Source organism: Phoxinus phoxinus (assembly GCF_949152265.1).
Source record: "Phoxinus phoxinus genome assembly, chromosome: 1".
Taxonomy (NCBI): Eukaryota; Metazoa; Chordata; class Actinopteri; order Cypriniformes; family Leuciscidae; genus Phoxinus; species Phoxinus phoxinus.
Genome location: NC_136876.1, coordinates 19,500,258 through 19,524,322, shown reverse-complemented (window position 1 = coordinate 19,524,322; position 24,065 = coordinate 19,500,258). Strand labels below are relative to the sequence as shown.

Sequence of the window (24,065 nt, the reverse complement as noted above, 5' to 3'; positions counted from 1 at the left end):
TTGTAGTTAGGTATAGGTCTTTCAGGTTGTTTTTTCCTGCTGCTTCTTCTGCCTGTTGTGCTAAATCCTCAATATATTCTCATCTCATATGGGCTTTGAATAACTTCGATTTTGTCACCAACACAAATTTTGAGCTTCTCTCCAAACATCCTCCGGTCTTCAGAGAACTCTCTTGAAAGTGCTCATCGCGTCTTTACAGCCCGCAATACTGTTTGTTTTGTTGCCACACAACCACTCGCGCATGCGTAGAAAGATGTCAACAAAGATCCTCCTATTGCTTACTTACAACAGACTCATTATTTAAATTTAGTTCATTTAGATTATTTTTATTTTTTTTACATTGTACCTTTAATTCCATGCTTAAATTGTAAATTAGGGTCTGTTACCACCACAGCTAAACTGTTGCTTGTCGAATACTAATATAAATTAGTTTTTGGCATTGTCAAATGTGTTCTAACCCTTTTAAGTGTAACTACTAAGACTTCACAATAATGTCTCATCTCATCTGTTATAATTTTAATGCATCGGCTAACATCGGCTAACATGACAATGAGCAATTCTTTTTTCAGGATTTTTAACTTTTATTGTAGTTAATAAAAATTAAATTGTTCATTGTTTGTTATTTCACAGTGCATCAACTAACATTACATGATACTAACATTAATCAATAACATTTTGATTTGATAACATTAACATTAACTGAGATTAATAAATGCTGAAGACGTATTGTTCATTTTTAGTTCATGTTAAATTATGCAGTTAATGTTAACAACTGCGACGTCATTGTAAAGTGTTACTGTGCAATTGTTACAAAAATAAAAAAAATAAAACCATATTTTTTGAAGTGAGAAAGAAACAGCTATTAAATCACAGCCTAGCTTTTTTACTATGACTACCGGGTACACAGGAATTTAAAACAGAACCTAAAATGCAATCAGCTATATGTCTTTAAAATGAATTGCGAGGCTAACACAAGTTGACACAACAAGAGTGCTATTAAGCAGGCATACATCACTTCACATTCAGGAAGGATCATCCCACATGATCCCGAGCGGCGTGTGAGGCCGTCGGTTTGGTCAACAGCATTGAGCATCTGCCTTTGCTCTTGCTCCCCATTAATCAAGGCAATCAATTGATCAATTAAGTACATCACCATAGATACCAGAGGCCCCAGGGGCCAGAACAACCTTGCTTGATCCCCCTTAGTGATGTTTAACAATAGAGTATCAAAATCTCTAAACAAACTATAGAAATCATTGAACCCACTTTGTGGCTAAATCAATCGCTGAGCTCTTAGACATCTGTCATTGTGACAGCAGTAATATAACTGTGAGGATCATGGATATGTTTGCTGCTGTCAATTTTTCTGGGACAGTGCGTCAGCTATTGTGATTCACACTGTTACAAAATTTGTTTGAAAATGTAAATGTCAGTTTAAAAATGCAGAAACAAACTAAAATAAATACTATAGGCTAGCTGAATATTTATGCCAGAGAGATTAAACATCTAAGAGACTAAAATTTGGTGTTGACAAATTACAAAATTGCTCGATAAAGATGATTATTCAATAATAGTTTAGTTCCCATTACATGCTGTAATTAGGCTATCACTCTATATAGTTTATATTTCCTCCTGTTAAAAAAAAAAAGATCAAATACAAAGTTCTGTCATGAAACTCTAGATGTCGCAGGCTACTCATCTCACTATGCTTGCAATCACATCATTCTCTTTAGGGCACAGCTGATTGGTTATTGCTGTATCAGTAGCCAATTAGATTGCTGCTCAACCTTCAAATACTTGGCAGCATTTGCTCTAGCAGTTGCAGTGCACTTTCAGAAACTCTTCACCTTCCCCAGCTCCACCTGTATAGATCTGCCACGGGTAATGGACACTATATTGTGCAGCAGCAGAATGTCTTACATGCTCTCAGCAGCGTGTCTGTGAATGTATTGACAGTAGCAAGTCCTGTACTTGCTCTGCCGCAGCAGCATAGCAGATATATTCCACCAAAACCAAACAAATCAACATTGTCATCTATTACCATGGATAACACTAAGAGTTATCCTGAAAATTCCACCATGTCGCCCACACAGTATTATTGTAGCATTATTTACATAATAATGGAATAATAATTTGAATGACCTTCAGTAAAACGTTTTAGACGTTTTATGTTTTGTCAATTATATTAGATTTTTGTATATAGGCTATAGGCCAATATATATACAGTATATATGTGACTGTGTGTGTTTGTGTGGATGGAATCACACTGAGAGCAGGTGGATGGTCACTCATATCAGATCACTTTACTGGGCCCTGGGATAAACACGACCAAAAGCTGGTAAAATGTACATCAACGCATCAATGACGCTCAATGTCAGCAGTGAGAGATGTGAAACTCTGCTGAATACATTTCTACAAAGTGATCGTGAAAGTGGACTAAAACTCAAAATAAAACATACATTAAAGAAATAAAATATAAATCACTTTCTCTGTTCTCATTTCTCATCTATTCACATAAATGCAGAATAACTATAAACTTAAGTAACCATATTTTACATATTTTGTATAATTGAAATACAGAAAGAAGAAAAACGGCAACCTAAAATGGCGCAGCTACACAATTCAGCACGTGCGAGCATAACACACCTGTTAATGCTAATACTCAACTCGGCCAACACATCTCCACACAGAACATGACAAATCCAAATATAGCACATACCTGGGATAAACACGACCAAAAGCTGGTTAAATGTTCATCAATGCATCAATGTCGCTCAATGTCTTGAAAGAAATAAACAGAGATACTGAGTTTACAAGCAGGTTACACACATCATTTTATCATCGCAAATATCACATGACTCCACTGACAGAACTAAGAACTGACAGACACATAAAGTAAACTTGTGTGTAGTATAAAAGTCCAACCTTACACTTCGAAACAATCTAAACTTATGACGCAGCGGTTATTGATGTGAAAATCTGCTGGTGGTGACGTAGCTCTCCGCCCACAATATCACGCACACAAATGCAAGGGACGTAACAGCCAATGTCGAGTTTTCCAATTAATGCATGAATTTAACAACATTTAAACTCCGTTACATATATATATATATATATATATATATATATATATATATATATATATATATATATTTTATATTTATTTTATTTTCAGTGTCATTTAATAGCCTACTTCAACCAAGGTAGCATTTATAATTGTCGTTTTATTTCCTTAAGTTTTTCATGTTAATATAGGCTTTATATTACTTTATCATGTTTTTTTAATTTCAATTGCTGAAAACGATAGTTTTTTATTTTAATTGTACATAATCTAACAATGATTCACATAATCACTGTTAAAAAGGACATAGCCGATTCATTGAGTAATTAGTTCGCGAATCCGACATCACGATTTGGAGTTTTTGCACTTCCATTGTGGAGTTCTTTTGTTGCTGCTTGCGGTAAACACCGGCGCGCGCTGAAGACCTCACTAACGTCCCCTCACCGCCGGCCCGCCGGGTATTATCTACAGGAACTTAAGTCACAGTAAGTTAACTGTCACCAATGTCGACTAGACGTAATATTATTGTCGAATTTTTTTATTTTTGTAAATATTTAGCCTTTGTACTAGGCTACTCGATGCTAGTTTCCTTTGCCATCCACTAGCTGCATTGTTTTGTGATGAGGAAAAAGTGCTGCCCGGAAGGTTATAAAACAGCCCCAAGACTCAGTTTATTGCCAGCACTTCTCTCTAGCCCTGCAAAGGTCCTCAGACTCGCTGTAGATGTTCAGCACCACAGCTGTCAAGGTGAACAACGACGTCATCTAGGTAAGCAGATGCTTAGCATTAGTGAGGCTGCAATTTATGCATTAATCTCTGGAATGTGGCAGATGGCCCATAAAGGCCATAAGGTCTTTCCCTCACTGTGGGCGAGAAGTGACCTTGCCAGCATCCCAGTGTTTTATCCAGAGTAGAAGTGAACCTTGATTTGGAAATGGTAGCTGTCAAAATGTTGGTGCTTTCTAGTAGACCAGTCAAACTTACAGGAAGCCAATTCCTTTACAATCCCAATGTCTTTTTCTGCACCTGACATTGCCATGCTAATTGTTGGCATACTATGGACATAACCACTGATAAAAACATATATTTGGACAGGCAAATGCTTGTGTACTTTGAAAATATATGTATGTACAGTAGATTAGTAGTTAACATAGACTTGGTACTCCTGAAACATTTGTGCCTTTTTGCACTATGGACAAAACATTTGTTAATATAAACGTATGGACAAATAAAGAATAGCATATTATATTATATAGCCTATAGATTTGTTTTGTGGGTAAAATGCAAGTGAGTATACATTTTTATATTTTTATTTGAATTTTTGGTGACACTTTATTTTGATGGTCCCTTTAAAAATATTCTGTGGACTAAGTAACTTTGCAACTACATGTCAACTAACTCTCATTAGAGTATTAGTAGACCGTATGCTTAATATCTGCTAACTCTATATTGTGATGGTCCCCCAGCAGATATTTCGTAGATGTCAACTTATTCTAACCCTAACTCTACCAGTCTACTGATACTCTACTATCACTCTAATGAGAGATAGACATGTAGCTGCAATGTTACTTATAGTCAACAACAGAATGTGTCAAAGGGACCATCAAAATAAAGGGAACCAAATTGTTTATAGTTGACTGTGCATACCAAGGTGGGATAGGAGAACATGCTGTAGTCCATTTCTATTATTATTATTATATTTTTTCTTCTCACTATAGTACTATTGTACTGTTATTATTTATTTATTTGCTGACACTTTACAATGTTTTATTTGCTAGCATTAGTTAATGTATTATTAACTAACATGAACTAACAATGAGCAATACATGTGTTACAGTATTTATTCATCTTTATTCATGTTAGTTAATACAAAATACAGTCATTCATTGTTTGTTAGTACCCAGTGCATTAACTAATGTTAACAAATACAACTTTTGATTTTAATAATGTATTAGTTGATGTTAAAATTAAATAATTAAAATGAACTAAGATTAATAAATACTTTAGAAGTATTGTTCATTGTTAGTTCATCTTAACGTAGTTAGCTAATGTTAACTAATGAAAACCTATTGTAAAGTGTTAACATTTATTTAAATAAAATCTCTATATATATTTTTGAATTACTTATTTTCTTACTTATTATCCCTTGCTGCCCCCAAGGGTCCCTGGACCCCAGTTTTAAAACCCCTGCACTAGGCGATGACCTCAGTGTGTATGAAGGAAGTCCACATTATCCTGCTATGCTTTTCTGTACCTGTTGTTGTTTCGTGACATGCTGCTGGCAAAGAGTATGTTGGTGACACATACACAACCTCATTCTACATCACTGCAGCAAGAAAAATAACAGGTAAAGTACATGAATATTAAACCTAGAGGGGTTTTTTTTAGTGCATACTAAATGTGCATACTAAGTGTTGGTGATCTGGTGCTTGTCTAGGTGGTGCTTCAGAGCAGAAAAGTGCTTCTTTCTCTGTTAACAAGCAGAAGGAGGTTGGGTGATGCTGTTCGTTTGCTTCCTGTTACAACTGGAAAGACGTGTAAGTGTCACCGGAGTCATTGCTCACCTTATTGGGATGCCAACCTCCTTTTGTATCATCCACTGATAATTGAAGCTGAGGTCAAGGTGTTTTCTACCATGATGCACCATCATTGTTGTTGTGCAATTACCAAAGATGATACTGAATATACATACAGTTGTATTCAAAAGTATTCAACCCCCATTGTAAATCAGGCAACATTTACAGACTTTCAGCTGTTTGCAATAAACAAATCAAACAAAAGTCATTTGAATAGCTCAACAAAACTAAAGTCTCAAGTGGTTTCCCCAAATTCAACTGAAAATGCAACTTTGAATGACTTCTGCAATCTCAAAATTATTCAACCCCCCAAATAGAATCCCTCATAACAGCACAAATCTGCAAACAGTTATTGTCTCAAGCACACCTGATGGAGCTAATCAAGGGGCTTCATTAGTTGCACCAGGTGTGCTTGAGCTAGAACACATGAAATATCTGAACTGGCTCTGCCTACAGTTAAGCATGGTGGGGCTCGGTGATGCTCTGGGGGTGGAAGGTAAGATGGATTCATTGAAGTATCAGGAAGTCCTAGGAGAAAACTTCATGCCGTCAGTGAGGAAGCTGAAACTCGGGTGACATTGGACCTTCCAACATGACAAGGATCCCAAGCATACCTCAAATTTCCCCAAGGCTTGGTTGCAGAAGAAGTCCTGGAATATTCTACAGTGGCCATCACAGTCACCTGACTCGAACCCCATAGAAAATCTCTGGTGGGATTTGAAGAAGACTGTTGAAGCACACAAACCCAAGAATATTACTGAACTGGAGGCCATTGCTCATGAGGAATAGGCTAAGATTCATCAGAAACACTGTCAGAAGCTGGTGTCTGGTTATACGTCTTATTTGCAGCAGGTCATAACAGCAAAAGGGTGTTCTACTAAGTACTAAAGATGCTTGCCATGAAGGGGTTAAATCATTTTGAGACTGGAGAAGTCATTTAAAGTTGCATTTTTCAGTTGAATTTGTAGAAACCACTTGAAACATTTGTTGTGTTGAGCTATTTCAATTACTTTGGTTTTATTTGTTAATTGCGAACAGCTAAACGTCCACATTTTGCAATGGGGTTTGAATAATTGTGATTACAACTGTATATAGCTTGCCCTTTAAATAATATCTGATCATTTTTATGTTGCACTATAAAAACTAAAAATATTTATTATACTTACACTTTATATTTTACTTATATTAAAGTTAGACTAAATAATACAAGAAATGATAACATCAGTATGACGAAGAGAGCAAATTTTAAGGCTTTGTTGCTTGAATTGTCCCTCTGACAATTTGCAGGAAAAACGCAGAACAACGAAAAAGGACCGAGGAGAAAGGGAAAGAGGGAAAGAAAGATAGGAACCCAAGGTGCCTCTTTTGTTTAATTAGCTGAGCCAAATTAATTAGTAACAGAAGCTTGAATTAATTATGGTTGAAAAGCGGCAAAGAGACTTGACAGTCATGGTAACGTCCCCAAAGATTTACTGTTTCAGCTTCTGTTATTGTGCAATTAGACCGTCTCTCTCTTTCTCTCCTGCTCATTATAATATAAATAACATAGCTCCCAAAATATAGCTTTTATTTCTTTTCTACTTGTGTCACGCTGTGTGTTTCTCCTCTGGATCTGTTCTTTCTGATTGGGCTCTGTAATTTGCGGGCTTTGATTTGTTTTAGTGCCTGGTTGCTTGCTGTTATTTGTTTTAGTGCCAGTGCATTATTGGACATGTTTGGTTTAAGTCACATCACTTTAAAGCTGGATCATGAGGACTTTGGATTGCATGAGTCAATCCGCATCGGATGCTTTTGTCCTCACTGGGCTTTTTAACTAGCTAATCACCAAGGTCAACCTTTCTTTATCAAGCATGAGTAAACATTTTTTAATTGAGTATGCTTTTTAATTCCTGTTCAATTTTGTAATTTGAGGTTGCAAACAGGATGCAGAATTGAATACTATAAAGTAGAATAAACATATTGAAAAGTATTACATTTGAAAGTAAAAAAAATAATTGAGTCATTGTATATCAGTATACTGGTGCATTAAATCATATACTGTATAACTTTCTAGTATTTATTTTTTTTAATTAGAAGAGCAAATTTGTGAAAAAAATTAGAAGTGGACAAACTTGAATGCTGGCTTGACCAATTCTTGTTTTAAGTTGTGAAAAATATTTAAATTTATATAGATATATAGATCGATAGATAGATAGATAGATCGATAGATAGATAGATAGATAGATAGATAGATAGATAGATAGATAGATAGATAGATAGATAGATAGATAGATAGATAGATAGATAGATAGATAGATAGATAGATAGATAGATAGATAGATAGATAGATAGATAGATGGATGGATGGATGCTCCCCCTGGTGTATTAGTTTTATCTAAATCACAGATTTTCCAAATGGCTTACAGATTTTCTTGGTGACTAACACACAATTCATGAAAAAATTCACCATTTTCTCACAACTAATCACATTCTCGTAACTACACACCCATTTGCGCAAACCTCAAACTTCCACGTCGAACTCTAATATATTTTTGTCAAAAACATATTCTCTTTTGTCAAAATCAAACTCTGGCCTCAGAAGACATACACAAACCTAACAAATACACAAAACACTATATACTGCATTTACTACACTGTAAAAAATGTATTAAATCACCATCCACAGCATCCTTGGCACCCTCAGCCGAAATGCATTGCAATATTGACGACTGACCACACAGCAGTTCATTGGTCCACCAAAATGTTTTTTTCCCAAAGGCAGTCGCCTCTCTGTTTTGCGAAAAATACAGTACAAGTAGTACTTGCCACAAATCAATTTGACAGTTTAGTTACGAGTTTGAGGGTGTAGAACGTGCTACAGTGAAAGTTTTCTCATATAAAGTACTGTGCTGTAAATATACTGTTTGTGTAAGTAGTATATAAAACCCTTCCCTCATGGTCATTTCATGCACAAGATCACGATCAACTATAGTGCTTCATATTTCATCAGGAACAAATGTTCTTTGAGTCACTCCCCTTTTATTTATTTATTTATTTTATTTTCCTCTTCCTCTATCTCCCACCTTTTAACTTTTCAGCTCTCCCACCAGTGTTGAGATGTACCGGTAATTACCTGTGGCCTCATTTAGTGTTAATGTGTTATTTGAGTTTATATTGTGACTGCTTGAGTAATTTATAATCTGTACTTGTGCCTTCTGAATGAGAACATCAAAAATTAGGTTGTATTGAGACAAAAACTTGTATTAAAAACTGAATGAATCTGTTAAAGTGTGTTAGCAATCAGGAAAAACTGTCAACCAAATACAATACTGCAAGTCAAGATATAGAAATATGTATTGTACGTGATTAAAAATAGACATAAAAATCCATAAATTGTGGTCGATGAACAAGTTCAAGAGCAGAGCAGCTTGGTGGAGAACATTGTCCCAGATGACAACATATCTTGGCTGTTGTGGGTCATGCATCTGGTCCGTTTGGCAGGAGAAGGTCATGCAGTACTTATATAGGCAGAAAGAGTATAAGCAATGTTGTTGGCTGTCATGTTGGCTGATTACTGGACACATTTGTGCTATTTGCACCACTATATCTTGGAACATTCATACTGTTGAGGTGTTTGAACACTGTTGTCTTGGTTTTATAAATCCAACCTCGCCTGTAATAGAAAAATAATTTATAGTGACTACTAGCTAGAAGATTAGCTGAAACAGAGAAAAGTACAGCACAGGAACAGAAAACTACCTAGAGCAGTCAATCAAGTGTAGCACTATACTCTGGAAGAGAGTAATGTGGACAGTCAGCACTGATAATATACGTTGCTTGGACTGCACACATAGTGCAGTTCTTTGATTTTGTCTGAGGGCCTTTTTACACCTGGTCTCTTCATGTGTTTTCACTGATCTCTTAGCAATCTTGATTGTTTAAACAGTTCCATTTACGCTTGGCCACAAATGTGTCTCCGCAAAACTAATATAAATCTTCAATTCCCGCTCAATATGCAAATTTAACGGCGTTCACGTCAACGAAAGCAACTGATATATGAGCTGCATTTTATTTATCATCAGCTAATTTCAAGATCAAAAGGAGAGAGAGAGCGGCATCAGCGCTGGCTAGATCAGATGACTGTGTGTTGTGCGTCTACGACTAACTTTCAGCTTAATTTGCGACATGAAGTGACCAGGTGTAAAAAGGTTTACTAATTGTTGTATAGCTGCTTTATCCAGGTGTGGTTGTGTTGTAGCACATGGACACTACCCCACTAACACAGAACGTTTAGGGAACGTTAGGGAACGTTAGTTTATGGTTCTCTAAAGGTTAGTTTGAACCAAACCAAAAACGAACGTTTAGGGAACGTTCCCTCAGGGTTATAACGTTCCCTAAACGTTAAGGGAACCAACCAACTAAAACGTTCTCCTGTGGTTGCACTGTACCTCCACACAACGTTCCCGTTTGGTTGTTTTTGGTTGTTTTTGGTCATGTTTATTTAAACAAGCTCCATTTAAGTTTTTGACGTAGCATATAAAAGGTTTGCAGTCAGTTGATTTAATTCACTCAAAAATGATTGGTCTTATGAAATCCAAGTAAAATAAACAGATTATCAAAAGAATATATTTAATTTTAGACTGATCAATTTAGCAAACAATACTTTTGTGCCTGATTTCGTTTTTTTAACTGTATTAGTTGAAAATACTTAAAACAAGAATCTATCAATCGAACGATTTTCACAAATAAGAAAATTCACTTCCAACAAAGTAGGGTTTTTTTTTCAGTGTACAAATTCAACCGTTACACCCCCACGCCAGTAGGGGCAAGTGCTCTGTTTTCAGGTGACCGATTGAAATCCTGTCCTGTGTCCTGACTTCCGTGTTCTGCGATTTACACCAAAGTCCTTCTGGATACACAACTTGCATGGGAATCCGTCTTCTTTCAGTGGCTTTCGTGTAAATGGACGCTCAAGATAAATTGTTTGAGTACAGGTATGGAGCCCTTAACGTTATAGTGCTAGTTCGTTTTTTCGTCTCTTTAGAAATACACACGTTGCACCCACTGTTTGTGATTTTCACGTAGAATAATAATAGTTCGGTAAAATATTTTTAGAATACTTTTCTGCTATCACTGTTAGAATACATTCAGAACATGTTTAATTTATTCCTGTACCGTTGGCATTTTACACTCACTTATTTGCATGTATGCAAAGCAAGGCCTCTGATTAGGTGGCAATGGCGTCAATGCGTCTCTATCCAGTAATTTTCAAACATTCCAATGCCGTGTTAAATGTGCTAACGTTATAGCATTGTGTGTCTGATCGCTCCTCTATCAGTTTTAGAAACTGGTCAGACAATAACAACTATAGTCTACATAATCCTACAGTGAAATTAAAAAAGCCATTTCACTACATGCTAATCTTGAGCAATATAATTTTCTCCTTTTTTCCACCTTTTCTCACACCAAACAACGACGTACGACGCCATCAGAAAGCGCATTTTGGGAAATGTGTGGATCCGTCCGTTCGCATTTCTGTGTTTCTATGCATGTAGACTAGAGCATCATTGTGGTACGTGTATGTTTTTACGTATGTTTGCCTGAACCATGTTTGTACAACTAAACGTAGCACAATTTGTGTGTATATATTATAAAATAATCTGTATAGTGGATGTAATGTCCGTCCGTAATGCTCGAACCATGATGCAGTATCTGTCTGCTTACTCGAGCACATACGGATGTGTAATGTCACACACTGTAGCATACTTTTACATTTAAACAGTGCATTAAAAAAACAAACTCCATATCTAATGTTTAAGAAAGAAATAACAAATATTCGTGGTCGGGGATAGCAACACTCCATTTTAGTTTAAAATTACCCTCTAAAATGCTGATTGGCCAGGTTTGCTGACGTCAAGGCATGTGACGCAACACGAACGTTCCTGATTGGCTGGAGGAAATGGATAAGTCTATGGAGAACTCAGTAGACCGTTCACTATCAGGAAGTCTTGGAAAAACAACCAACAACGACCAACAACAGCAACCATTGAGCTTCACATTCTCAAAAAGTAAGTGAAATACGTTACAGTTTCATGGTTGTAATGCAAGGGTTTGGGGTTTAACTTTAAGCCGTCTAGAAAATCTGGCTGTGTACAGGTGACTTATTGGTGCTATACTATATATAAATAAATACGTTTTCTCTGTATGGAAATACTGCTTTGTTCGGCTACTGTCTCACAAAAACTTTGTTCTCTTAATGTAGATTCCTATGACAAAGCCATGAAAAAATGTCGGCGACTGATGGACACTTCCAGCATTGAGACGGAAGACGATGCGAGTGTCCACAAAAGGCAGTGTAAACGCCCAAGGAGGTTCATGACGGATTCTTCAAGTGATGGTAAAACCTTAAGTACAGACATTATTTACAAAATTAACATTTTCTTTTAGCAATCTGTACAAATTTTTTGGTCTTTTATTTCAGATGAATCTGTTCCACAAATGAGAGAGTGTGAGAACGGAGTGTGTGTCTGGAAGCCCTGTCCGTAAGTTAACATTTAAGAAACCTGAGTCATATTTCCTACCATGGAACTACTGACATTCAACCTAGTGCATATCATGTGACTATTCTGATGTGTTTGTCTCTTCCTGCCTGTTTCCAGGTCCGCAGCTGCCTCCACCACCTGCATGTAAGTTTTTTTTTCTTCCTCCTCCATTTGCAAGAAACCTACCATAAATGAAGTGACCAAAATTCATATCTACTTTCTTTTTAGATGAGTCAACACCACACAGAAAACCAGCCGGTCGCCCAGAATTGGATGGGTCTATTATGACGCAAGCTGGGGGTACAGTGGCTTTGCATTTTCCATTTCCAATTAAATACTATTTCATGACAAGGAACTTGAGAGTAACTTGACTTTTTTGTTGTTGTAAACAGCAGAACTCATCACACAGAGGGAGGTGGCTCAGCCATGGAGACGGAAATGAGAGGTAAGAAGACTCACTTAAAGGAACACACCGACTTTTTGGGACTTTAGCTTATTCACAGTATCCCCCAGAGTTAGATAAGTCCATACATACCCTCTTCATCTCTGTGCGTGCCGTAACTCTGTCTGACGCACCCACCACTAGCCTAGCTTAGCACAAATACTGGAAGTAAATAGTTCCAGCTAGCATACTGCTCCCTATAAGTGACAAATAATGGCAACATTTTCCTATTTACATGTTGTGATTTGTATAGTCACAGCGTGTACAAATAACAAGGTCACATGTGAGACAGCCATCTTCTAATCATATACATACTCTGAACTATATTCTCAGAAGGCCGAAGCACTGCTACTTCTGCGGAGTGATTTACTCCAACTCTGAGCGAACTCTCTGCTCCTCACCACGGGGGTTCTCAGGGGCTACAAGCAAATCACTCCCCAGAAGTAGCAGTGCTTCGCCTTCTGAGAATATAGAATATAGACTTATCTAACTCTGGGGGATACGGTGAATAAGCTAAAGTCCCAAAAAGTCGGCGTGTTCCTTAAGTTGTTCACATATTCAAGTAATGTATAACAACTAAAACTAACATAATTAATTTTTCCATAGCCATGTGGACATCCATTACCCGTATGGCACAGCGAATGGAAAAGATGGAGCAGAGGCTGGATGAGGTGCTCATGCTCTTAAGGAGCTCCCAGTCCCAGTCACATCCCTCTGCTCCTGTCGATGATATGTTGCTGTCGCCCTGCTTGACAGTCACAGAGCTGGAGGAGTTTGACAGGAGTCTCGGTCAACAGGAGAGGAGGGGAAAAAATGGTAATTAAGTTGCCATAGTCCTGCCCTAAGATTAACACTATATAATTGCATAACTTCAAATATCATTATAACTGAACTGACGGCTCTTACAAAATGAGATTGTACAAGCTCTCCACTTTGTTCTACATGTATAATTTGTATTTCTATGTTTTACAGCAACTTTTCCTGACAACTCTTGGAGGTTCGACCAGAGGTACTGCCATCCGTCGCATGCTACGGCGAGTGGCAACTATTGACGTCCATCAAACAGTTTAGTCTGCGGGGCAGAAAGGCAAAGAAGGCCTTCCAGGACCTGACAATCTGCAGGGTTATAACAGGCAGGTGTTATTTTATTGTTCACATCAGTATTATGCTTAGCTTGGAGGTTTTAATTTGACTTGTAACTTTACTTCATTTTGACTTTACTCTAGCGGCCTTCCAGAAAAACTTCCCGGCGGTGACTGCAGCAGAGACAGAGGACTTGATTGGGCAAGTGCTGAAGTTTGCCCCACACAGACGGTAAATTAGAATACTTCTATGTGATGTTCATAATTATCAAAGGAATGGGAAAACTATCAATATTTGTCATAATAAAAAAAACAGGGTTGTTAGTAAGGCAATTTGTCTTGCGTTTGTCAACGTGTTCATTCTCAGTATGACATATCAAACTTTTGTTTATTTTTTAGGCCAGCTGAGAAGGACTGAGAAGTGCTGATCGGTCAAGACAATGGAGCTCTTTTTTTATTTATTTTTTATTAAACAATTGTATTTTTGCCACTTTGGCCATTCACTTTATTGTCCCTTTTCAATGTGAAATTTGTCTTGGACTCAAAGCTGCATTTATACACAACATATATACATACACACAACAACATATGCACAACAACAAATGCACATTACATTATCATTCCAATATGCATCTTGCACACTACATTTGCACTCTTCATCACACTCTTTGTACTTAAATTTCTGTTTTATTTGTATAGTTGTAAAACTGATTCTATTCTTGTATTTTTTTAGGCCTTTTATATTTTTGGTACTTTGTAATTTTATATTGTCTATATTAAAGTTTTAAATCCCATCAAGTTTGCCTGTTCATTCATTCCTGCTAACATATAAATTAATTTCTGCTTGTATAATAATTAATTCCTGCTTATGCACAGACAGTTTAAAGTAATAATAAAATTGGTACCATTGTTAGATTTTTAAAGGTTAGTGGAATGTAAAAAATAACCTTAGGGGAACGTTCTAGGAACGTTACCTAAAGGTTGCAATGTTAGGGGAACGTTCTAGGAACGTTACCTAAAGGTTGCAACGTTAGGGGAACGTTCTAGGAACATTCCCTAAAGGTTGCAACGTTAGGGGAACGTTCTAGGAACGTTCCTTAAAGGTTGCAATGTAACCAAAAACGAACGTTCCCGGAACGTTAAGAAAACTTTCCATGGGAACCAAAACCTAACCTTAAGGGAACGTTCCGCAACCAAAAACGAACGTTCCCGCAACCAAAAACGAACGTTCCCAGAACGTTCTGGGAACCATAAATTGTTACCTGGGTAGTTGCCAAGCGCAGTTGTTGATGTTTGCAAATACCAACACATTGGCAGATGAGTGAATCTTTGAAAGATTTACATTTTCATTTAGTAATTTAGCAGACGCTTTTATCCAAAGCGACTTACAACTGAGGACTACAGCAAGCGAGTCATCGTGAAGAGGCAAAAACAACACAAGAAATGCTCAAAATACAAAGTTCAGGCATTGCTCAGAGTAGCATAAGCCAAACAAGGGAGCATTAAAGGAAAAAAATCTTTTTTTTTTTATGTCAAGTGCTCACGGAAGAGATACGTTTTCAGTTGTCTTTTGAATGTAGTCAGGGAATCTGCAATCCGGACGAGGGTAGGGAGATCATTCCACCAGCATGGAGTCGTGAATGAGAATGTTCTGGAGAGTGATTTTGTGGCTCCCTGTGATGGTACCTCGAGCCGTCGCTCATTGACCGATCGCAGACATCTGAAAGATACTACAAAAAGTGGCTTTAGAAGTCAATATATTGTTTGCATTATTAATTGCTTTATTTTTATTTAAACATGTTTTTATTTATTTATAATTAATTGGATTTGGCAGTTAAATGGCAGCCCAAGTAAATATCCATTATGCCAAACCATTTTGGATTTGTTTCAGATGAGCACTGCATCATCACAATTGTTAACAATAGCTGTTTCCTGTTCGGCGTGAAGATCAGCTACCGTCTCGCAAAAGATCTGTTTTTAGCCTTCACTGAGGTTGCCCAGCTTTTTTCAGCTCATCTCAGTGGGAATTGCTGAGACCTTATCATAGCCTGAGGAATGGCAACACGTCTTTAATGTTGAATTAGGATTTAAATGTTTTATCTCGCAAGGAAGATGGGCTTCGAGAGACTTTCACAAGCTTATTTAAAAATGTCAATCATGGCTTTATTTACAAGACTAAATATTTAGATCCGATCATTTAAATCCACAGTCAATCTAAGATGTGTGAGACACAGATATTAGAGAGAAGAGGATGAGAGGGAGGAAGACTGATGAAGATTGAAAGAAACAAAAAAAGATCCTTGAGGTTTGATGTTAGGCAAGTAAGACTGTTAGTACTGGAATTACAGACTCGAGTGAAAGTAAAGCAGAGAAAAAAGTGACACTGGGGAAAAGAAATGTTGTTGCCAAAGGTAGTCTTATTTAAAGTGTATTGTTTGTATTGTTACAATGTCGGTAGTATATGTAAATGAACAATGTTTACTCTTTCTCCTTGTAACCTGGAGAAAATTCTTTGAGAAAATACTTTGACATTACGGTAAAAAATACTTTGACAACATCTGTTACCTGTACGCGACGGCGGTTTGCTTCATCTGGAACTGACAGAACAACAGTTTCTTTCAGTTTCCCCCTCCGTTTGGCCTAAAACACTGTTCGTGATCATCCAGTTTAAAATGTTGGCTACAAGCACTGTGTTTTTCAGATTTTCTGTTGCGGCTTCTCTCAGTATTTACGATTCTTTTAGCCTTTAGCCACTGCCAAAAACCCGCCGGATCCTTCACTGGAAACCGAAAGTAACTCACTCCTGCTAAACGTTTACTCTTTGAATTCTTCCCAGGAAAAAGTCAACATCATATGGCTCAAAGTTTACTAAGAAGTATTTACTACTAAAGCAAGGCAATATTTGACTCTGGTAAGCGTATCCATAGCAGACTGGTGGGAGTGGTTTTGGACAGCAACATGCTCAGTGCATTATGGGCGTTGAAGTTTTCCTATTTTGTAAAAGGGGACAACAGCCTTTTTTTCCTCTGTTTTCTCTAGTCAGGTAGCACAGATTTCAAAAATGTTTTTGCCTTTCTACTCTGTAGCCAAGTTTTATTGAAAGCCCATTTCGCCAGCAATGAAAAACACCTTTAATATATGATGCTAAAACAGAAACTAAAGATGTCCTTTATAAACTTCCTTTATAAACCAGTGCTGACAATTCAGTGTGCATAATGTAGTGGGGGGTATATTATACATGCAGTGCACAAAGTGCAGTCAAAAGTGTGGAAAAATATGAAATTATAAAATTGATTGGATAAGTTGTAAAATAGCTGATTACATTTGTTGAAATCTAAATATAATGTACTAAATTATTCTATATTAATTAGTAGCTGATTGTGTGAATCTCATAAAAATTTGTTGAGGTCACATTTCACCTCAAGAATAACAGAAAACATTTGCACACCGCCGAAAAGGCCTATTTTTAGGACCATTAGGAATTTTTTCATTGTAATATTATTTATGGCAATTAAGCACATGTTCCCCCACAAATTCTCATTACTGGACTTAATTAAATAATATATTATAGAAATTAATAAATAAACAGCACAAAAAAAACTCAAAGTATTTTGCCTTGATTAATTTACATATAAACTCCTATATTTATATAATTAAAAATAATGAAAATAAGCTTTTTTTATTACATTAAATATGCCTAATCGTTATGAAAATAATGTTACAATGCAAAATGTTTTAATGGTCCGAAATATAAGCTTAATTTTTCTTTTTGCAAAATGCATTTTCTTTGTTGTGACGTTATGATTAGGAAATATTTGTGTGTATTTTGAGGATTCACCATATTGCTTTAGTCAGCTCTTAATAGTTTGTTAAAGGAGAACTCCGGTCAATTTTAACATTGAGCTAAATTTTTAGTACATTTGGAGTGCTGTCAATACAGAGAACAACGACAAAAATCGGTGTTGCCTACACCGTGTTATCTTCTTTTTAAAATTTACACCCTATTGACTTGAATGGGGCAAGTTTTAAACTTAACCAGTTCTTAGTCTTACCATCCTTGAGGTGTCATTACAAATGCCCAGTCATGTTGCTGGATTCCTTCAGAGTGAACACGAGTGAATCTGACTTCAGTAGATGTGAAAGATATGAATAAAAATGATGTTATATCAGCCAGCGCACAGACCTGTATTTAGTTCCTGTTTTCGGTCGAAGTCCAAAGTAGTCAATTGTCGAGTTCACGCGCATAGGTTTAGTTACTATGATCACGCGCGTGAACTCGACAATCGACTACTTTGGACTTCCACCGAAAACAGGAACTAAATACAGGTATTTGCGCTGGCTGATATAACATCATTTTTATTCATATCTTTCACATCTACTGCAGTCAGATTCACTCGTGTTCACTCTGAAGGTATCACTCAACATGGCTGGGCACTTGTATGACACATCAAGGATGATAAGAGGATAAAAGCAGGTTTGAAACTTGCCCCATTCAAGTCAACAGGGAGCAAATTTTAAAAATAGGATAACACGGTGTAGGCAACACCGATTTTTGTCGTTGTTCTCTGTATTGACAGCACTCCAAATTTACTAAAAATTGAGCTCAATGTTAAAATTGACCGGAGTTCTCCTTTAACAATTTTAGCTTACACTGCAAACACCCATTCTAACTACACACTCTGTTACGGTTACTGTTTCATTTTGTTTTTACTGTCAATATACATTTGCAAATATGCATAATAGTATTGATGTGATGAAACCCTTAATTGTGAATAACCCAACTTCTACCCTTTAAATTGCGTTATGCATAATTCTCTATTTCTGTGGCTAGCAGCATCCTAACACCACATTGGAGCAGAGGGTTGCAACAGTTTCACAGCCTCATAAATTCTATTACGCAGCATGTCATAAGCGATACGCAGCCGGCTCCTACAGAGGCACAGTTTTTATCTGCAGGCGTGTTAGCCAGTGTTAATATGCTCAAAGCTCACTTTCCTAAAGCATAATTTCACGCCGGTGGTTGTGAAAACCTCAGTGATTGAACCTCAGCAGAGGTCATACGCAAGTGAGAACAAGAACAGCTGAGAGACAGCTACAGTTTAGAAAGTCTAAAACTGAATCTTAGAGCTTATTTTCTTAATTTGACATTTCATATGAGCAATTTAAACCGTCAAGATAAAACCTTGAATTACAGCCGATTTATTTAGGTCATGAAACAAGAAACATTAACTAAACACGGAAGTTACTAGTACAGACATGTTGATTGCTTATTCATTTCTCTATCAATCCATACAGCAATGCCCTGGTAACCACCTAGACAGTGTCTAAGAATGTCTAAGACAGTGACCTAAACCAAGGATGTTACTAAAGACTTTTTATTGATAATTTAGGTTTCTGTTTCTGCTGCATTGCACTAAGGGTTCAGAAAACTCAAAGGGTTCAGAATGAACTCAATAGAGTTCTGAAAACTCAATGTAGGCGTCTTGAAAGACAACAAATCCTCCCTTCTTGTCCATTCCATAGCCTTTTCTGATTCAGTAGTGAAATACAAAGAAGCACTTAACATTGCATGCCCTAATTATCTTTCTACTGTTATTAACAAAGCTAAATGCAAACCTAAAGCTCTTTTCACAGAAATAAATAAACTGGTCAAACCGTCCACCGTAGCTCTTACTGGTTCTGCTGATCTTAGTGAAAGTTTTCAGTGTTTTTTCCTACAAAAAATGTACAAAATTTATCAGTCGTTTTCTTCTACTGCCGCTACCCCTTCAACTCCATTGGTTGTCCGCTAGACAATTTTTCACTCACTAATACATCTGTGGTTGAAAAATTGATTAACAAATCAAATTCTACCTCCTGTACACTCGATCCTATTCCAACATACCTTCTAAAAACTCATTTGTCTTTACTCATTCAACCTATTACCCACCTTATTAACAGGTCTCTTGCCACTGCCACTGTTCCGCATAATCTGAGAGTAGCGGCCATTACTCCAATCCTCAAGAAGCCCGGCCTCGACAACGCCATTCAAAGCAATTATAGACCAATATCAAACCTCGCTTTCGTTGGCAAGCTACTTGAGAAGGTAGTTGTGGCACAACTTCAATCACACTTAGAGAGACATAATCTCTTTGAACCTCTTCAATCTGGTTTCCGTACATACCACAGCACAGAAACAGCTCTTCTAAAAGTACTAAATGATCTCCTGCTGGCTTCTGATTCTGGTGCACATAGTATCCTGGTTCTCCTTGACCTCAGTGCAGCATTTGACACTGTGGGCCACTCTACACTTATCTCACGATTGTCTGCAATAGGCATCACGGGTGCGGCACTTCAGTGGTTGACCTCGTATCTATGTGATAGACAACAATTTGTTAAGATAGGTAAGTATCGTTCACGCTCTGTGTCTGTTTCTCACGGTGTGCCCCAAGGCTCTGTACTTGGTCCGCTTCTATTTCTAATCTACTTGCTACCGTTAGGCCAGATCATCAGACAGCATGGCCTCAATTTTCATAGCTACGCTGATGACATTCAAATTTACTTCACGATCTATCCCAACTAATTTTTTTCACCCCCTTCAGTTATCTCCTGCCTCCATGAACTTAAAACATCGATGTCCTCTAACTTTCTACAGCTTAATGCTGATAAAACAGAAATCCTGTTGATTAACCCTAGATCACAGAGCTCACCCAGACATGACATTTTTATCGATATAGATGGTATTGAGATTAGGCTATTAGGTTTAAAAAACTATGGAATCTGGGAGTTTTGTTCGACCCCACGCTCTGCTTTCACTCACACATTAGTCAGACTGTCAAATCATGCTTCTTTCACCTGCGGAATATTGTTCGTATTCGCCCCTCTATTAACTTTATTGATGCGGAAACTGTCATTCACGCTTTAATCACTTCCAGATTGGACTTCTGTAATTCATTATACAGCGGACTACCCGCCAAAGCAATACACCACCTTCAAATGGTACAAAACTCTGCTGCACGAGCTCTCACATATAATAAAAACTATCCTTCACCAACTGCACTGGCTTCCTGTCATAAACCGCATCCAATTCAAACTGTTGGTCCTAGTGTATAAAGCCTTACATGGCCCGGCACCCAAATACCTTGTTGATTTGGTACAGCCATATGTTCCAACTCGGGTCCTTAGGTCCAGCACTGAAAACCTACTCGTGGTACCCCGGGTCATACTCTCTACGGTGGGCGGTAGGGCTTTTAGTGTTGTTGGCCCTAAGCTTTGGAATAAGCTGCCCCCGAATCTTCGTGCGACCGACTACATCCGGTCTTTCAAAAAACAACTTAAAACTCATATCTTCAAGTTTGCCCAATAAATAAGTATCCTCGGCACTGTTTTCTCTGTTCTCCACTTTCTCAGCCCTATTTACTACTTACTTTGATTCATTTCAGTTGTTTGTCTGTTATAAGCAGATGGCCTTTGTATCTGTTTGCTTACTGTTTATTTGTTATTTGTATTGCATTGTGAAGCGACCTTGGGTTCTTGAAAGGCGCTATAGAAAATAAACATATTATTATTATTATTATTAAGGGTCCAAAATTACACGTTGCATATTTTTTTTTTCACTTTCATTGTGGACAAACAAAGGATTTCTAGCTGGAATCTTCTTGTCGATGCTGAAAAGAGTGTCTGATTTTTGTGCCCAGTTTGAGTCTCACTTGTCTGTCTGGTTTAGGCTGGATCTGTCTGCAGAAAACTTGCCAAAAGCGAGCAGAGGAGCGAACACCCCACATTTAAGATTCGGTTTCACTATGATCTCTTTAGTGTCCATTCAGATCCTGTTATTTTCTCTTCTAGCTCCCTGTGTCCTGCCTACACACGCACAAGCATACACCTCAGCCTGCTTGCAGTCTCTCTGTCTCTTTCTCTTGCACATACTTTCTTTTAGGCCTGTTAAATGTGTCGTTTGAGATTAAGTTTGACGTTTAAACCTGCTACTGCCAGTATTTTGATTGAGTCAAAGGATTCAGATAGAGCTCAGACACAAAGACCATCTCTCTGTACATCCATCCATCCGTCTGATTGTCTGTCGTCCATCCATCCAACCATCCATCTCTCTGTCTGACTGTCCGTCCATCCAATCATCCATCCGTCCGTCTGACTGTCCGTCCATCCATCCAACCATCCATCTGACTGTCCATCCATCCATCTAACCATCTGTCTGACTGTCCATCCATCCATCTAACCAACCGTCTGACTGTCTATCCGTCCATCCAATCATCCATCCATCCATCCATTCGTCCATCTGACTGTCCGTCCAACCATCCATCTGACTGTCCGTCCAACCATCCATCTGACTGTCCATCCATCCATCTAACCATCCGTCTGACTGTCCATCCATCTAATCATCCGTCTGACTGTCCATCCATCTAATAATCCGTCTGACTGTCCGTCCATCTAACCATCCGTCTGACTGTCCGTCCATCTAACCATCCGTCTGACTGTCCATCCATCTAACCATCCGTCTGACTGTCCATCCATCTAATCATCCGTCTGACTGTCCATCCATCTAATAATCCGTCTGACTGTCCGTCCATCTAACCATCCGTCTGACTGTCCATCCATCTAATCATCCGTCTGACTGTCCATCCATCTAATAATCCGTCTGACTGTCCATCCATCTAACCATCCGTCTGACTGTCCATCCATCTAACCATCCGTCTGTCTGTCCGTCCATCCATTCGTCCGTCCATCTATCCGTTTGTATCTCCATCCATCTGTCCATACATCCACCTGACTGTCCGTCCATCCATCCATCCAACCAACCATCCCTCTGACTGTCCGTCCATCCATCCGTCTGTCTGACTGTCCTTCCATCCATCCATCCATCCGTCTGACTGTCCATCCAACACTTTGTCTGAATGTCCAACCATCCATCCATCCATCCATCCATTTATCCATCCATCCTGCCACACATCCTTCCGTCCGTCCGTCCGTCCATCCATCCATCCATCCATCCGACGGACGGATGGACAGAGACATGGTCTTTGTGTCTGAGCTCTATCTGAATCCTTTGTCTCAATCAAAATACTGGCAGTAGCAGGTATTCTGTTTCAGACTTCAGGTATCCGTCCATCCAGCCATCCCACATTCCATCCATCCCAAGGTTTGCAAGTACCTCTTACATTAGAAAATTTAAATATACAGTTCTCTCTGTGACTTGCATTTGACATTAGTATTTGACTTCCTTTCCTCTTAGTTACCTCATATTTGTTATTTTGTGTTTTTATCACAGTGTTCAGAGTCTTTACCAGAGGATGTCAACCAATAAATACCTGTAGATGGGTGAAATCATGCGGAAAACACTTTTTCCTCAGTTGGAACCAACTTACACACATTCGACGAACTAAACAGCAGTCAAACTCATTTTATTTCTTTGTCTAAAGGTCACTGTCTCCACCACTGGGCTGACCCAGATAAATTCAGTTGTGTGTATTAGCCATTATTTGACTGCGGACTCTCAGGCGGTTGCCACAAAAGTGCCACCCCTTCCAAAGCTACTGACCCACATTACAAACACTGCGACTGTTTACAACACACTGGATTTCATTGAAGGTTTGGCTACAGTGATTTCTGAAAATTCCCAAACTCTCCCGCCCATTAAACCCCAGAACAGAAGGGCCTGGTTTACATCACCCACACTTACACACTGAACACACATTCCTGACACAAATTCAGTCTTTGCTTCATTATTTCAGCATCCTGAGAATTCTGCAATTCTCAGGTCTTCTTTTCTGAGCTACGTGCTCCTTCCTGCATATATTACTTGTTGTTAATTAATTTTGGTACACTGATAATTAGAAAGCAGAGAAAATTCACTACTTAAACATGCACACACACACACACACACACACTCATCTGCGAGACAGGCAGGTATTCTTAACACTAACAGGAGCACAGCTATTTTCAGCTCATTCAGTTCCTGCCTGGCTGCTCTGGTAACACAGACACACACACACACACACACACACACACACAGAGAGAGAGAGGTGCTGGCACAGTCAAGTCCTGATAGAATACATTATTTTTTGTAAGACTGAGTGATAACCTAGGTGGAATTGCATCATGTGTTTCTGTGTTTACTGCTGGCATGTCTGCTGTCAATGATGTTATCCAAAAGAAAGTATTCAAGAGATCCAGTTAACGAGGTCAATTAAATCTTTTACAATGCCTGATGCTGCTGATTAAAAATAATTGTTATATATTAAAAAATTCATACTGTCATTTAAATATTAAAATATTTAAATATATTAAAACAAACCCTTTAAAACCCCTCTTTTGTGTAGAACTACTTCCTTTCCTTGGATTAAAATCTCAGAGTGACAGTTTAACAGTTGCTTCTATCAGCCCATT

At 38.0% G+C, this 24,065-nt stretch overlaps 1 protein-coding gene across 3 annotated transcripts; it reads left to right on the top strand.

Annotated features, from left to right (window-relative positions):
• The first annotated feature begins 11,594 nt into the window (after positions 1-11,594).
• Positions 11,595-14,097, top strand: LOC307009665 (uncharacterized protein). Of its 3 annotated transcripts, none has more exons than XR_013800092.1 (9): positions 11,595-11,684; positions 11,879-12,013; positions 12,098-12,158; positions 12,276-12,302; positions 12,387-12,458; positions 12,554-12,603; positions 13,207-13,416; positions 13,573-13,733; positions 13,827-14,097. XR_013800092.1 is itself a non-coding variant. In XM_079633590.1 (8 exons), exons 6-8 carry the CDS (start codon positions 12,585-12,587, stop codon positions 13,650-13,652), a joined length of 309 nt encoding a protein of 102 aa, XP_079489716.1. In that variant the 5' UTR covers positions 11,595-11,684; positions 11,879-12,013; positions 12,098-12,158; positions 12,276-12,302; positions 12,387-12,458; positions 12,551-12,584; the 3' UTR covers positions 13,653-13,815. The 3 variants fall into 3 exon arrangements, 1 of the variants encoding a protein (XP_079489716.1); XR_013800093.1 differs by having other exon boundaries at positions 12,551-12,603; XM_079633590.1 differs by lacking the exon at positions 13,827-14,097 and having other exon boundaries at positions 12,551-12,603; positions 13,573-13,815.
• Positions 14,098-24,065: the final 9,968 nt, after the last annotated feature.